The sequence below is a fragment of the Salminus brasiliensis genome, chromosome 4, assembly GCF_030463535.1.
Source record: "Salminus brasiliensis chromosome 4, fSalBra1.hap2, whole genome shotgun sequence".
In the NCBI taxonomy this organism is placed as follows: Eukaryota; Metazoa; Chordata; class Actinopteri; order Characiformes; family Bryconidae; genus Salminus; species Salminus brasiliensis.
Window position 1 is genome coordinate 31,674,216 of NC_132881.1, and position 16,724 is coordinate 31,690,939.

The 16,724-nt window shown below is 39.9% G+C and overlaps 1 protein-coding gene across 4 annotated transcripts in view; it reads left to right on the plus strand.

Annotated features, from left to right (window-relative positions):
- wdfy4 (WDFY family member 4) overlaps nucleotides 1–16,724 on the plus strand; it is a 55,810-nt gene that overhangs the window by 8,335 nt on the left and 30,751 nt on the right. For 3 of the 4 annotated variants that reach the window (XM_072678008.1, XM_072678005.1, XM_072678007.1), the window contains exons 7-28: nucleotides 2,396–2,585; nucleotides 4,439–4,599; nucleotides 5,358–5,819; nucleotides 5,906–6,007; nucleotides 7,005–7,195; nucleotides 8,106–8,510; nucleotides 8,765–8,970; nucleotides 9,997–10,087; nucleotides 10,241–10,455; nucleotides 10,632–10,723; nucleotides 11,104–11,335; nucleotides 11,838–11,914; nucleotides 12,156–12,374; nucleotides 12,719–12,897; nucleotides 13,019–13,250; nucleotides 13,451–13,584; nucleotides 13,679–13,790; nucleotides 13,908–14,098; nucleotides 14,193–14,345; nucleotides 15,330–15,403; nucleotides 15,618–15,779; nucleotides 16,424–16,515. In XM_072678008.1, the coding sequence (XP_072534109.1) occupies nucleotides 2,396–2,585; nucleotides 4,439–4,599; nucleotides 5,358–5,819; nucleotides 5,906–6,007; nucleotides 7,005–7,195; nucleotides 8,106–8,510; nucleotides 8,765–8,970; nucleotides 9,997–10,087; nucleotides 10,241–10,455; nucleotides 10,632–10,723; nucleotides 11,104–11,335; nucleotides 11,838–11,914; nucleotides 12,156–12,374; nucleotides 12,719–12,897; nucleotides 13,019–13,250; nucleotides 13,451–13,584; nucleotides 13,679–13,790; nucleotides 13,908–14,098; nucleotides 14,193–14,345; nucleotides 15,330–15,403; nucleotides 15,618–15,779; nucleotides 16,424–16,515 (3,972 nt within the window). The remainder of the gene's footprint in view (nucleotides 1–2,395; nucleotides 2,586–4,438; nucleotides 4,600–5,357; nucleotides 5,820–5,905; nucleotides 6,008–7,004; nucleotides 7,196–8,105; nucleotides 8,511–8,764; nucleotides 8,971–9,996; nucleotides 10,088–10,240; nucleotides 10,456–10,631; nucleotides 10,724–11,103; nucleotides 11,336–11,837; nucleotides 11,915–12,155; nucleotides 12,375–12,718; nucleotides 12,898–13,018; nucleotides 13,251–13,450; nucleotides 13,585–13,678; nucleotides 13,791–13,907; nucleotides 14,099–14,192; nucleotides 14,346–15,329; nucleotides 15,404–15,617; nucleotides 15,780–16,423; nucleotides 16,516–16,724) is intronic. The other variant, XM_072678006.1, reaches the window with a different exon arrangement.

The window sequence follows — 16,724 nt, forward strand, 5'->3', positions numbered from 1 at the left end:
GTTTTACAATAAGAATAACAAATGGTTTCTCCAAATTCAATGCAAAATGCCACTTTTAATGACTACTCCCAAAGTCTGATGAGAAATAAAGCAGATCTCAATATTGTTTTACTGGTTTCTAAAACTTTTTTTTTTCTAAGCCTCCATTAGGAGAAAAGCTCTGATCAACTGCTGAACGCACTTTAAAAAGGAATGAGGAGATGAATCTCATTCACCTGAGGGGTTAGATCAGTCTGCACAAAAAGAGAGAAAATTGCTGGACTGAACTGTGTTTAGGAGAAATAATGGGACTAAAAGGAGATCTTTACTTGAATGTTTATTCCCTCCCCTCTCAACCCCTGAATAAAATCCCTCATAAGAGCACACATTTGCAAAATAAGTTGGCAAATCAAGGGCTTCATTAGTTGCATCAGGTGTGCTACAGATTAAACATGTCAGGTAACTAGATTTCCTAGAGGTTTGTTGACTGTAATGTTTGATTGCATGTTAAAAAATGTAATGTTATTTGTTTGTTTGTTTGTGCTGTGTGGGTCGACCTAAGGCAGATGGGTTCCTCAGACTGAGTGTTGGTTTCTCCCAAAGTTTCTTCCTCTAGTGTGAGGGAGTTTTTCCTCGCCACTGTTGCTACCACCTCCATTGTGGTGCTTGCTCATAACAGGTGTCGACCTGGACTTTGTGATTTGTTGTGAAAGGCGCTATATAAATATATTTTGAATTGAATTGAATTTAATTGAATTGAAAAAATATGTCTAAGTCAAGAGAGTTGTCCAGCACGTTGCACAAACAAGGAGAAGGGTACAGAACGATAGCAAAGGCACTGTATGTTCCCAGAGATTGTAATCATAGTTTGCAAGTTCATACTTTAAGGAACACTGGCTACTTTACCTGGACATGTCAGAAAGAAGAAACGATCATTGGCTGCCACCAAATTCCTGAGGAGGCAGTTGATCAAAAACCTTTAGGTAACCTGCAGCAAGATTTGGTTTCAGTTTGCACAGTAAGGCATGTACTAAACACTGGTCTCCATGCCCATACACCTGACCCAAAATCAGAAGAAAAGTCCAAACGGCTCAAAACCATATAAAAAAAGAAGATGAGGAATTTTGTTTTGTGGTGCGATGAAACTAACTGGGCCTATGGATCAGTGGTACGTCTGGATAAAGCATATACTACTACATAGAACACCCTGCCGAAGGTGAAATGTGGCAGTGGCTTGGTGATGGTCTGGGGCTGCTTTGCTTCATCTGGCACTGGAAGCAATCAAGTTTTAAGAAATGAAAAGGAGAAAACATTCTGTATGCATCTGTGAGAGAACTGAAGCCTGGACATCATTTGACCTTTCAACAGAACAATTATCCCGAGCACACCTCAGAGTCCACCAAGGCTTGGTTTCACAAGAAGTCCTGGAAGATTCTGGAGTGGTCGTAACAGTCGTCTGACTTAAAACCTATAAAAAAATCTATGGTTGGATTAAGAAGGCAGTTGCAGCACACAAACCCAAGAATATTAGTGAACTCTAGTAGGGTGCTCTCCTTAGTACTAAAGACACTTGTCATGAAGGGGTTATATAATTCTGAGACTGCAGTGGTCATTAAAATTGTGAATTTGTGTTGCACTATTTAAATTGTGCTTGTTTTATGGTCAAACAGCTGACCATTTGTACATTTTGCTAATGTGTAACCTAATTTGCAATAGTTCATGTTTATCTGCTCCAGAGTGTCCTATTCTATTGGCAGTCCTTCTCTACAAGGACTAGACAAGCTGTGTGTGTGTGAATTTACACATATGTGTTAGCAATGTAGTAGCAAAGTAGCTAAAAGCATTCATTAGAAGGGGTGTCCACAAATATATGGACTTATAGTGTAGTTTTAACTTTAAGCAGTTCAAGTTCAGAAATGACTTGAAATGGTACTAAGTCCAGTGAGCTCAATTGGTATGAAGATGAGCAGTAAACTGCCTGGTGGGTGAATATTGATGTTTTTGCAAAAAATTCAGATGTCTGAACGTTTGCTAACTTTTGGAACAGACTGTCACAACAGTATTTAGACAACCCTGCATGTCTGGATTGCTCTCATAATGACTAGAAAAAGGCAAATAACAGTTTGTGATGAGACAGAAGACAGGTGATTCTTACATGCTATGTATGCCAGCAGTTGGTGGTTCTGCTATGCAGGTATTCTGCATGGTCTACCACCTTGTGGTAGGTAATAGCACTAGGGCAGATCTAGCAGGGCACACATTTGATGATTTGACTTGTGGCATCTTATGACACCTATTAGCAGTGGGTGTGGCTAAAATACCTGAACTCTAATTTGGAGATGTGTCCACATTGTTTTGGCTGTAAAGTGTGAATATAAGTTAATTCATTCATATACATTGTATGTCTTCTCTTTAGCTAAGAACTGTATGAAGATCTGCATCCAGAATATGCTGAAAATGAGCCATCAAGTCCCTGGGCCTGTCCTAGCAGAGGTTGCTGTGAGTGTTTTCAGCTTTGTGAAGGACTCTTACCCTGTCAACCCTGCACTTTTTGAAGAGTTTGAGAACAACGATGGCTATGCAGTTCTCCAGGCTATAATGACACGGTAACTCATTCTACACTGCTTAAAGAACAACACATCCAAAGCTCTTAGCTTGCTCAGTATAATCTGAATGTAATTTCATTTTAATGTTGTCATCACCCTTAACAAATCCTCTTGGGATTAAAGTGTCTGCTGAGAGCGACTGAGGTCTCTGTTGAAATCTTTGGGACTTTCCTTCCTTCACCCACCCTCCCTCCCACGCTCTGGCTTTCTTTTGCCAGGTTCTCTGCATTCCTCAGTGTTTAATAATGAAGGAAGTTGTAATGAGATCAGTGGTAAATTGAACTCAATCTCATTACTGATCATGCAGCCTCTCAGCGGCTGGCTGACTGTCGGCTTCTATTCATGGCAAGGTCACTGCAGGACGAGACCTCCCAACCTAACCTGTTTATTTACACACTCATGGCCACACTTGTGGGATTCTTTTTCCTCCTGGCTAAACATTATCTAAGGGTCTCTGACATCTTACTGAGAGAGCTGGTACCCTTTAGCACCTGCCCATTCATAGAGTTGGCATAGATTTCAACAGGTCCGTTTTAACACACACACACACACACACACACACACATATATATATATATTTACTGAACATTCTGTGCTTTGAACTCTAATAATCTAATTTACAATGTTTGCTTCTAGAGAATTGCACTGGAGGTTAATGCAGCTAATGCAGCTAACAAGTAATTAGACAGACCAGAATTTCACAGGCTTGTGATGCCTGTAATTCTTGATTTTCTAGCAGAATCTTTAAGAATGTTATGGGTTAGGAACTGTCAAAATTGTGATTGCTTAAATAAATATCAAAAGTTTGCAAGTTTGAGCTCAACTGCTCCCATAGCCAGGTGTTAACCTGGTATATTGCCCAGATAAGCACTACAGATATGATCAAATACACAGAAATAATGCACTAGTCAGGAACACAGGACCTTCTTCCTATATTTTCTTTAGACAGGTCTGACCAATAAGCGGAGAGAACATTCTCACATGGTTTGTTGTGACATGTTTGAATTTTTTTTAATTGAATTTTTCCATGTGAAAACAAACCAGACCAAGGGGAAAAAGCTCCAAGTTTACAAACTCTTTTAACTGATTCAGATCAGAGCAAACAAACTCATAAAGGGACTGGTTACTGTACTATATAAAATTTTATGATGCATTACATTATATGTTGCATTAATACATGCATGTTTAAGGTGTCCTTCGATTTAAAAATATTAAGTATGTGACTTTGGTTTGGGAGAAAAATGTCTTTAACAAGAAACTGGTCTATTTACAACCCTGTTATTTTCCCAAAGTAAAACTCGCTAACCTTTAAAAGTCTCAGAAAAATAAGCCAGCACTTTACCTTGTAAAGTACTGTACGGACAGCAGCAGTATGGTAGTCAGCTGAGGTATTCCAGTTTATTTTTGAGGTAGTGGACTTTAGGGGGACAAAAGATATTGTAAAGGTTTTAGCTTTTAGCCTTGTGTGGATTCCTGCTCCCCCCCAGCTTTTGTTTTGTCACATGCTGAGGTTGTACTAGTTTTTCTGGCTGGGATTCAGTAAATTTTGTGGGCGTAAATATATTGAGTATAGTGAGTATCTGTGTAACGAACTGTCATTATTTAACTTTGCTAAAGAATACACAGTTTAACTTTCTTTAACTTGTGGTTCAAAGCAGTAGTCACAGCGCTAATTTAGGGCATAACTGTGTTAGGTTTGTTAGCTTTACAGCTTTAGTGAAAAACTAAATCTAAATCTACTACCAAACACGTCCTGCCTGATGTCTGCATTTGGTTTTCTGTTGTGGTCAAAGTTGTGAAAATATATACCTGGTTATGAACAAAGACAGTACCACCTTTTGCTTCTCTTTTAGCTGTGAGGAGGAAACGGCGGAGGAACATTTCTCTTCTGTGAAAGACCTCTTGGCCCTTATTGCTTCGTTCACCTTGTTTGGAAAGGCAGAGTTAAAGGTGGCCCTCTGCGTGAACAACCCTCAGCCACCAGGCTTCAAGTTCGACCCCGCCCTGACCAAAGGTACGGAAGGATGCACCGCTGATGCCGAACACCTCGCTGCATCTCCCCGCCACCACCTCATGTTAACGACAAGGCAAAGGCAATTATGTCCAAGATGATGAAGTGTAGCCCTCCTCAGTAACCTACTTAAGATGCCCTGCATCCATTCTCCTCATCCATACCGGAGTCCACCATTCATCACCAAGCAGAGCACCTCACTCCAGAGAGAGGCAAACATGGCCCTTTTTTAGCTTGATTCCATTTGGCTCTGATGTGATTTTAATTAAGGGTGAAATTCAATCACATTACCCTCCACTTATATATTTATTTACTCTAAACATCAATGCATTTTTGTCCAGGGAGTCAAACAGTCTTTTTGTAATCTTCTGACAGTGTTATACAAATATTTGATTGTGGATGTGGGTCTCTAATCTTTGTGCTTGTTCGTGTATGCCAAATAACATAGTTTCAATCAATCTATGAGAGCATAACTTGATTTAAATGCAGAGTTTCTCATGTATATTGTCCCAGAGGTGTTTGTAATGTCATGGCACTCTCACTGTAGGTGTAAATCACTTTCCAGCATTGCCAGAACAGAAATACAAGTCACATATGTTTTGAAAATTACAAAGGAACCCAACATTATAATATGTGTGAAATTGTGCCCTGTTCTCTGACACTTGGCTGAATAAACCTGGGCAACTTTGCATGATCTGCTTTACTTATTCAGTCTTCAATTTAATAACTGGTTTCTGGCCTTCTGTAATTTCCTTCTGCAGGCTCTACAGTGAAGAACCTCCGAGCTTTTCAAATCATCCAGGCCTCCTTCCTACGTTCAGGCAGCGCATTGACCTGCAGTCAGATCCTGCGTACAGTGCAAACGATATGGTCATGGGACAAGGCCAACTTCTTCCTGCTGGAGTGGACCCTGCAGTGTTTGGCCCAGCTGGCTGAGTGTGTGTGGCAGAAGCCTGCGACTATCCACCGTCTCTTCTTTGAGCTGCTGGAGATGGTAGTCTTTCATCTCTCTTACATCCCCCATGACACACTGAAGAAGGTGCAGGCCATGCTGAAGGAGGGCTCTTCACAAGCTTTCAGCATGGCCGCTCTGGAGTGCTTCCATGGCCTTGTCATGCGCAGCAGCCTGCTCTCTGAAGTGCTGATTGATGGTGGCCTGATGGAGCTGCTGCTGGTGGAGCTAAGAAGGAGAGCTAAGATCCTGAGAAAGGCTGGCATCACAGGTAAAGCCTATGTTTCTCTGTGTGATTTTTAGTGTGTATAGGTGTTGAAATCTTTAGCACTGTTCTGAGATTTCTTTTCCACACAGTGAACAAGGACGAGCTGAGAGTGGAGGACTGTGAAAGGCAACTCACCACAAACATGTTAAATGTGGTGTCAGCTCTAGCCATGAGATCTGTCAGAAATACAGGTATAGTGAATATAAGTTTGTGTTTTTTATATGTTTATGAGAAATACTAATGTTTTATTAGACATTGTTCAAATTTAAAAACATGTTATTCTATCAGGAGGTCGCAAGTTCAATCTCTGGTGATGCCTCAGGCTCCCATTGCTAAGAATCCATGAGAGCATAATTGGTTTTGCTCTATTCACTCATCATCACTCAGCATGATGCTAGCCAATCTAACTGTTTATGGTCGGAGGAAATAAAATAGCAGTTAGCGTTCTTCTCCAAGCAGGAAGATTATTTTTTAAATAAATTAGATTTTAGGTCATTTTCCTTTTTTCTCCGGATTTGGTACTGCCAATTAACCCATCCGTTCAAAGCTCCCCCTAACCCTAGCAATACGCACTGCAAAGATAAGGACACGCGTCTCCTCTTTTCGAAATGTCTCTGATATGGCATTGCCAGGCAGCCGACACACACAGAGAAAAGCGCTGGGTCCCCAGCTCCGCCGCACCAGCTAACGGACGCCTTAACAGAATTGCTTAAAGAGCGATGAGAGGAGAGAGCGCCTCCAATCGCTGATGGCAAAGCAGCAAGGCTTTACCAATCATAGTGGCAACGAACGAATTTAACACAAATTTAACAAACCTGATCAGTCATGTCTTCAGGAGCATCTAAATATGAGAATTGCATTATGAAACATTCAGTACGTTTACACATTTAGTTCAGCTCTATGGTTCTGCGTTAATAAATGTATTATTCTCTGTTATCTCTTGGTAAAACATAAAAACTCAATTTCACAACTAGTATAGTTAGCCTGCTGTGTACTTAAATAACTACATTAACATAATTTACATTTATGGCATTTAGTAGATGCTCTTATCCAGAGCGACTTACAAAAGTGCTTTGCTGTTTACTCAGGAAAATATCCTTAGCTAGTTTGTATAGACTATAGTTTGTATAGAGAATAACTACAGAGTATAAAGAGTATAACCACAGGTTTCTCCTTTGGCTGTTTTAGCACTTATAAGGGACTTGGGAATGATTCCCTATATAAAGATCTTTCTGAATGATGAGCAGTTCCGAGGTCCAGCTCTGTGCATTCTGGAGCAGCTTTCTGAGATGAACCCAGAGGAGTACATGAGCACTGCTATAGGAGCTCTCTGCTCCTCCACTGAGACTGAACTGCGATTCAAACTGGATCTGCTGCAGGTATGTCACTCCCCCCCAACCCCCCCCCCCAATCCCCCCCACGCCCATGTTTGGTCATTCTTGTATTAGTCTTTTGCATTTTGACTTTCTCTCTCACTCTCACTGCTTCTTCTCTCTTCCCCACACTCATGTCAAGGGTTGGTGGGAGTCAGCTTGTGCTGAAAGAGGAGGGGCTGTATCCTGAGTTGAGCTCAAAGTTTGGGGGGGCTACCTCCGCATTCAGATTTTATTCCTAATTTTAACAAATTATAACAAGTTTAAAGCATAATAAGTATGTGAATTTATTATCCTAGCCTTTGGGAGCCTGATCACATTACAGCCCAAATTCAGATTGATTTGCTAATATACGTTTAGCTGTTAACTCGGGCTCGATTTGATTAGGATCGCAGCCTGGCGGTGCAACACACCAAAAATTATGAGCAATATCAGATCAGTGAATGTGAAAGAAATGTGATTATGTGTAACTGAATTAGCCACTTACTGTACATGTCCATTTTTTTGATTCAAGTACAAGAATACTAACTTGCAGACTATTACACTGTAACTGGGTTAAAGCAGGTAGCAATTGGATTCACCCCGACCACTGTGTGGAAAATGTCAAAGCTATTCTGATTACTTCTATTGGTCCTAATTAGTTTTGGGCTTCATTTTGACACATTAGCTCTTTGATGTATTAGTGCGGTAAACTGAATAAAGACTAAACCAATTTCTGCTAAGCCCCATGAAACTCGAAGCCCACTCCTAAGCCCCCCCTTTGTTAGAGTGATATATAATTTATCAGTGCATTTTCAGCATCACCATTTTATTTCCATTCTTGACATTGACTGACCTGGAGAAACCTTTTGTTCACATTCAGAAAAAGCATTCAACATTTTGTAATTGTTTATCCTTAAATACTTCTGTTTCACAGTCTATCCTAAAAGTGCTAGACAACCCAAATAGCTGGAATGCTTTCCGCACAGCGGGTGGCTTCAATGGTCTGCTGTCCATGGTAGTGGACATGAATGGGGCTCTACTGGAGCGGCCGCTGGGGGTGTGGGCCTCTCTCAGTCACTCTAGCCTGATGGAGCTGCTACTGCTTTCCCTGCACATTGTCGCCCTGACCGTGCACCTGCATCCTGTCAATGCCCACTTCTTCCACACCACCGGCCACTACGAGAAACTGGCTGAGGCTCTGCTTCAGCTGGGCTGCTTCCAAGGCAGGGTACCAATAGAGGCAGACGTAGCCACAGACTCTCACTCGTGTCGCAGGAGCTTCCGTCAGTTTGTGGAGGTGGCTGAAAGCTCTGGGTCCCCTCTTCCCACCACCCTGCAGGTAGGACAATGCAATATAGAAGATATATATACGGACACATGATGCTTAAATACATTTTTTTGCACAACACATAATACATCTCACTACATTTAGTCTGTCTGGGATATATTAAGTCAGTATACAAACAATAAACGTAATAACTTTTTATCGCCACGTTAAAAACAGTTAAACAGCTGTGCCACTTGGAAATCATTTTTTTTGCCTGCTTCAAAATTGAAATATCATATTGTTGTGTTGCTCAAACTTACCTACAGGACTGCATCAGGCTGCTGAACTTTCTGGAGCAGTTTGGTACAGGGGTCAGCATGGCTGTGGACCTGTGCTCTGGGCTGCAGGAGACCACAGAGGTGGAGGAGAGTCAGCCGACCCCCACTGGCCTCAGGGTAGGAGAAGAGGACTTTCAGGGCCGGATTAGAAACGCAGCGCTTACCATCTCCTCTGGGTGTACAGAGTCTGGGAGGTGAGTGTATGTTTTTAAAATCCAAATAAAAGTCCAAATAACAAGCAAATATGCATCAGATATACAAGGGAACAAGGTAAACTAGCAACAAGAGAAACACAATGTAGCAGTTTAGAACTAGCTACCTGTAACATACAAAAAGTTAGAACAGAGACATGTGTACTAATGTGTTGCATCACCTTTTCTAATACAAAAACTCTAGTAATTGTTGCAGTTGCAAGTGAGTTCCTTGTCCTTTCTTGCTTGATACGAGGCTAATGATTCAGATCTGGATGTTTTTCCAAAAATAAGCTGAGACCTGGATTTATTTGATCACAGCATACGTTTACATCTGTTATTTGGTTCATCTGACCTGGATGTATAGCATCCTCTTACGTTATAGAGCTCTTGCTGTATTCCTCACAGTAGCAGACTGTGTTAGGTAAAAAGGGTTTTCTGAAGTACTCTTGAAACCATGCAACTATATTAATTACACCAACATAATGGTTTCATATTTATTGCCTTCCGTGGACTCAAATGTCACTCCCATTCAGTAGTAGTTTCCCAACCTGCCTGACTGAGATTGATCAGAATTCCCTAAATCTTTTCTAATATGTACGGTAGGCAGTGAAAGACCTACAGTCTTTGCAGTCTTTCACTGAGAAATGTTCTTTTTGAATTGATGAACTTTGGCACAAAATTGTGAGTCATAACCCATCTTTGCTTGCAAAGACTGAACCCTTGGTGGATCCTCATTTTATACCCAATCACGGTATCGTCTTCTGTTACCTTGTTAACTTGAATATTTTCATAATTCGAATAACATTTTTCACCCTTACTTTACCTCTGTCACAACTTTGCTAAATTCTACATTTTTATGTTTCGAAAATACAATCAGGTTGATAAGACAAAACTCCGATATCAGTATCATGAGCCAATGATGCCTTTGTACTCCTCACAAGCCACTTAACCTCAGGGCTACCCAGGGGTTGCATCAACATGCCACTTCTGTTTCCCTTACCCATCACAGACATTTTCTCTGCTCAGGTTTTCCTGTGATCATACAATACTGCACCCTGGAGCAATTAAGGTCATCATGACTCTGCTGCCTCATATTTACTGTTCCAGTGACCCTCAGGTTAGTAGTACAGAAATACACAAATTTTACAGTAGCCTATTTTATAAAATGTCATTCATCTAGTCTGAAGACCTTTTTAAGCTGTTGTAACTTGGTCTGTGGAAGCATTTCTACAGATGTGTTACTGTGTGTCTCTGGTCCACTTTTTCATAGCTGTCTGCAGAGCTGCAGCTAGCTGTAGCCCATCATGTACAGTCTATGGTGAAGTCAGAGCAGAACAGACAGATCATGTGTGAGTCAGGTCTGCTGGTCACTTTGCTGACCCACTGCAAGGACATCCTCAGCAACTGTGCCCACTTACTACACCTTCCTGTGGTGCGCATTCTGGAGAAACTGGCTTCGCAGTCCATAGACCATACGTGCCTCAGGTTAGCCCAAACCAGTAAATGTGTGCTCTATGGTGTTAGGATTTTGTATGGATTACAAATGGATTTCATATATTCATATGTTTTTATTTTTAGATACATTCAATAGGTAACAAAAATTTGCATTTGTACTTTTTTACTTTTCATTTACTTTCCTTCTACTTTGCAATTTCCTTTAGACAGTTCCTGTGTTTACAAGATCCTCTTCTGTGTAATACTGAGAAATGTCTCCCTCCCCCCATCTCAGAGGCGGATCCACCACTCTCCAATGGTGCATGTTATCATATTCTTCCCCTTTTTACCTTTTTAATGTCTCACTGGTAATATATTCAAAGACTTTGGATTTGTCATAATGTTTTAAAATCTGCTCCTAGTTTGGGTACTACGCACATCCACGGTCAGCATATTAAAATATATTAGCATTGACAGGGATCATGTATAATTTTAAGAGAAAAATCGATTTAAAATGCTGGATTTTCTTAGCATTTTATGGTTAAAACCTTGTCATTCTAAATGTGCAAGTTTACATGATAAGCTTTTAAATTTATCCCAATGTGAAGAAAGACAGAATCATAGTGTGTCACAGCAACAAAATGTTTTAGGACTGCTCAGTATGTTAGTTTCCTGAAATTTATTTTTGTGTTTTTACAGGACAATTTACTGACAAAGCAGATGATCTGGCAGATACTGACAAAAAAAGTCACAAGAAGTCTTTGAAAAGGAGTTTTAGCTTACTATGGACATCCTCAAACAGTAGGATACCAATTCCGCTTCACCGCATCATCAGCCTTGTTTCAATGACTTCACCACGGAGCTTCCGACCCCACAAGGTGTCTGTTTCCCCATCATTTGTGGAGTTTGACATGACTGACAGTGGATATGGGTGGGTTTAAGCAACCTTCTATTTCAGATAAAAACGGCTTTGTTGGAATTCTTATATTCTTGCCATCAGTTGTGGTAATTAAATCAGCCTTACAAAATGTTGGGTGCATCCCAATTGCATACTAATTAGTAAAACTATTTAGTTTTAGAGTATTAATTATAGATAAAAGTTAAAGTGTTAAGTTGGGTTCCATGGATTACTGTTGTCTCACAATGCAATGTAAAACGCAAAAGGAAGGAACTACTCACGTCTGGACAGCAGCAGGAGAAAGATGGGCATCATCATCACTTTCTGTACTAGTATGAATTGAAATAGAATAGTATTAGCACGTATGTACTAACCTACCAAACCTACACTATTAAGATTAGTATATAGTATATTCCTTATAGAATTAGTGTGCAGTACGCAGCTGGGATGTACCTGTTTTCTATGATGTAATTTCAGTGTAGGTAATTGTAGACTGATCCTAGTTTTTCTCATAGAGCTCATTCTGTCTTTTCAGATGTCTCTTTCTGCCATCTCTCGCCACAGTGAAAGGGGTTAGTGCAGACTCCATCTCCACAGGAGGAACTGGCAATGGTGAGAAATGCTATGTCATCAGCAGTCGTTGCTATGATAGGCTAGCATTCCAAGGAATTAACTTGCTACTATGAGACTGGAAAATATGAAGTTGAGTGTGAGGAATTGGGGTTGTCAAACAAGTCTGACTTCAGTCTAGTCTCCAAAAATGGACATGGGTCCCTACAGCTCCTAATGAATTGATCATGCAATGCCATGCTTTTCTGGTCTCTGTGTCACTGCTTTGTTTCTTGTCTCCCAGACTGTCGGGGTTTTCCTCCCTCTGCTGGCTTGTCATTCTCTTGCTGGTTTCTGATCAGCCGGTTCAGCTCGGCTTGCGACTCGCACCCTGTGCGTCTTCTGACGGTGGTGCGTCACATGTCCCGTGCTGAGCAGCAGTACTGCTGTCTCTCAGTAAGCATCTCTGCCTCTGACGGCTGCCTGGTCATCTCCACTGAGGAGGAGCCCTACCAGTTCTTAGGTGGCAATTCTGTTTGTTTACACTGCATTAAAACTCTGTGATTTCAGAGGGCACCACAGCCCCATGTGTGTCCAGCCTTAGACTTGTCAGACCTCAATTGCCCTACAAAAAGTTGCTGTTATGCTACTTATGTTTAATGTGATGCTCGATCTACCATTTAACAGTTTTTTTAACCATTTGTCCATTTCAAATATAAACCTCAAACAAATCAAATATAATAATTCATATATTGTATGATGAAAATGTCATATTTTTGCAATTTTGCCCACTATAAAGCTGTCATATTTTGTTCTACACAATTCAAATTTGGATTATTCTAACCACAAAATGTGTTTCTTTCACAGACATATTGGAGCCTGAGGTACGAACTCCAACAACACTGCCAGTCACAGTGCGTTTCAAGGTCTCCAAACAACTAATGCCAGGTCAGTGGCATCACCTTGTTGTTGCTATGGCCAAAGACATCAAAAAAAGCTGCAAAGTATCTGCTTATCTGAATGGAGAGGTCATTGGAACATCAAAGGTTGGTATAAGTGTTGGAGATCTTTTATATCTTTAAAATTTTACAGACTTTGTGTGTAATAATTATAAAATCATGCCACACACTGGGTCGTACAATCTCAGTTTACCGTCTATCTCAATAGATGAGATATATTCAGCCATTCCCTGGGCAGAGCGTTGCAATGGATGCATCAGCAGTCATTGACGTATGTGGAATAATTGGAACTCCTCCTATATGGAAACAGCATGCAGCACTGATCTGGCGAGTTGGTCCTGCATATCTCTTTGAAGAAGTGCTGAGCGCTGATGCTATAGAGATCATGTATGCACAGGGCACAAAGTACATAGGCAACTACCTGGCTCTTGACGTTCAAGGTAGGTAAAGGGCAGCGCTGAAAGTCTCTGCTATTTTGGCTTAAGAACTATTGTATTGTAAGTAGTTGGTGTGTATTTGCTTTACTTTTCAAAATGTGCCACTGAAGTGCCACTGTAGAGCCTTGCAGTAAACATTACATAGCACAGTGGTATTTAAGCTGTGATCTATTTTTCTTTTTTATCATTATTCTTTTTACCAGCAGCCTCTCCAGTGAGGCTGGTTCCTCCTGAGAGAATTTCCTTTGGAATAAACCCAGCAGTGTCCACTATGACAACAATAGCCGAGATCAGAGACCAGTACAACGAAGTGGACTGCCGTCTTATAGCCAAAGAGGTACCAGTATATGATCGGTTCTGGCTTTAATGTATTGTATCTACACATCAGTCACCTGGTTTTAGTGTTTCTGTTAAACTGGATTTACTTACAGATGGGAATTACATCACGGGATAACTCCACTCCTGTCTTTCTGGCCCGAAATATCAGTCAGCACCTCAGTGGAACTGCTAGAACTATTGGGGCTGCCCTGATTGGTCGTTTTGGTAGAAAATTATTCTTTTAGATATTTAGCCTACACCATTATTATACATTATCTTGAATTGGTAATAATGCCCTAGAATTCTGTGACATTTGCTTTGTGCCTCTACTTCAACTTGCAGGGGTTAGGACATTTATGGCAAACAGTGCTGCCACTAGTTTCCAGTATGTTGGTGGTCCTGCAGTTGTCCTCAGCCTGGTTGCGATGGCATCAGATGATGGCTCTTTGTACGCATCCATAAAAGTTTTACTATCTACATTAGACACAAATCCAGTCATGAGACATGAGATGAAACGCATCAGTGGTTATAAGGTACTCTCAGTGGAAGGTTTTGTTCTACACTAAAACATTTGAACAGTAAATGCCTGGAAAAGAAAACATAGCAACACATTGTTTCTGTTTGCAGCTCTTTGCCTTCCTGCTGAAGATGAAAGCTCACTTGATTAGCAACAGGACCTTCCAGCTTATTTTAGCCATAGTGGGCGCCATGGAGCTGGCAACGGGCAGTGTTTATATCCATGACCTCACTGCTTTCCAAGACATCCTCTGTGACTTTGAGGTGTGTTTGTGTTTAGCTAGCAATCTGTGCAAATGTATTGGATCGCTGGTAGTTTCAGGTTTTAACAACTGCTGTAAAAAGAACATGTTTATACAATGATTTGCTACTACATACAGTTACTATATCCAGGATGATTACAAAATATAAAAACAAATGAAAAGAAATGTTTACATATTACATTAAGAGTGTTAAGTTAAATTAAGAGTACTTTTTGATCTCAATTTAGTCAACAATACGTGTTAAGTTGATTTCAAAAACATAGGTACATGTACTGTAGCTAAAAGTAAATAAAAAAAAAGTAAATTAAATATTTTTAATGTTCTGTACTGTAATTTGTTTACTGTTTTTATTACCATTTGTAGTTTAGAACTGTCCCTATCACCTGATGTCCCCAGACTGGGAAGCACTGAGCCCTTTCTGGGATTTGAATGCATGATCTCCTGGCAGGCAGTTAGACCATTGTGCCAAGCTGTAACATTGCACTACAAAAAAGACATAGTTCTTAATAAATATACCTTTCTCAGACAGGAGATTATAAGTTCAAATCCCAGCAACACTACAGCCCACCAAGGTCAGGAGTCTTTGAATAGTAAATTCTCCCCCAATGTGATGGGGGGGGGGGGTCATTACCTGTAAATGGGAATAAACAGTAAACAAATTAGAAGGGGGAACATAGACTTAAAATCTTGCAAAATATTTATGTTTTATAAATTAATTTCATCTGCAGCTCATTTACTAATTCCTTTGAGTTGGCTCAACTTAAAATGTGTCGTTAATCTAACTGAAAGATACTATTAAGTTGGTGGAGTTACCTCAAAAAACACTCTGTAATCAGTTACTTTAACATTTTGATATCATCATATTGTCCCACTTGTGTGTACCCGTGCAAAACTTTGTGACCTGTTTTTATTGTACATGGCTAATATTATTGAATCGTTTTTAGCCTGGCCTGTGTGATTTATAATTAATTTTTTTTATTTATAGGTCTGGCAGAAGGCTCCAGAAAGTCTCGACTTGTCTGTTTTGAATCATTTTGCTGATATCCTGAAATCATCAAGGTACTTTATACCGATTTGTGTAGTCGTTGCAAATTGACTTTTCAAGGCTTTGTGTAAACATGTATTGATTCTTAAGTTACAGAGTGCATTTTTGCTTCCTCTTTCTACTCATGCATGATTTGTTTACAGGAAATGCTCTGCCAGGGCAACTTCACATAGCATTTGACTTGTCACGATTTCTCCATCATATGACTGATGTGGCCATCTTTTTCAGTGGAGATCCATGGAACGCTGAGGCCATGCACAGCCTTGACCTGATGGCAAAGCTCCTCTTCCTGCTGCAGGATCCTGCTGTGACACACAGAAAAGTCACCGTCATCTGCACCATCATCAAATACCTGCTTCAAGGACACTTCAGCACCGCAGACATCCGCAGGCATGGAAAGACAGTCTGTTTGGTGGCTTAATATACAGACATATGCAGTGACCAATATAACATTTACAAACATTTACTTTACATTCCACTTACCTGCTTCTTTTGCACTTGTTGCCGCGTTGCTTACATGTTAAGACTTATCTAAATGGATTGTTATGAGATTAGTAGCTATCAGAAATAAAGACCCTTTACATGAAACCATGCAAAATGAAGCTAAATTTGAAATTGGGACAGTTTCTTGGAGCAGACTAAATGTAAACAAACTGTGTATCCCTCAATATTAAGTAAGTAAGTAAAATACTTATTTATCTATGTAAACATATGTAAAAAACAAAACAAAAAACAATATATTATTATATATTACATTATAACTATATAAGCTGAACTAAATGCAAATTATCTCATTGGCTGTGCTAGAGTTTTTTGCGTGCAAGATTTAAGACAACAAATTGGCTTGGTCAGAATTTGCTTCTTAATTAATTACTTATTAATGATAATGAATCATTTATGCCCGTGTTCTGCCTATAGCATAACATCCACAAGGAGCCATATCAATTAGTGATAGTTTGCCTGGGAAAAAGCAGCTGGGAAAAGTTAAAAATAGATATAATTATAGATAATTTTGTTTGTCTTTGGTCAAACAGGCTTGGACTTTTCTTAATTCATACTCTGTTGCCACCAACTGTTGATGAGAACACAACCTTTCCTGGTAACATTTCTGATAATCAGTCTCAATGTGAGTATAATGCCATTACATGCAGCATGCAATAGTGAGTATTTATATATATATATATATATATATATATATATATATATATATATATATATATATATATATATATATAGAGAGAGAGAGAGAGAGAGAGAGTATTTTTCTCATAACTGAAGTCAACCTGTTTCTTTGGAGGCTTGATTAAAGATGAGTGAAGCTTTGTCTGAACCTTT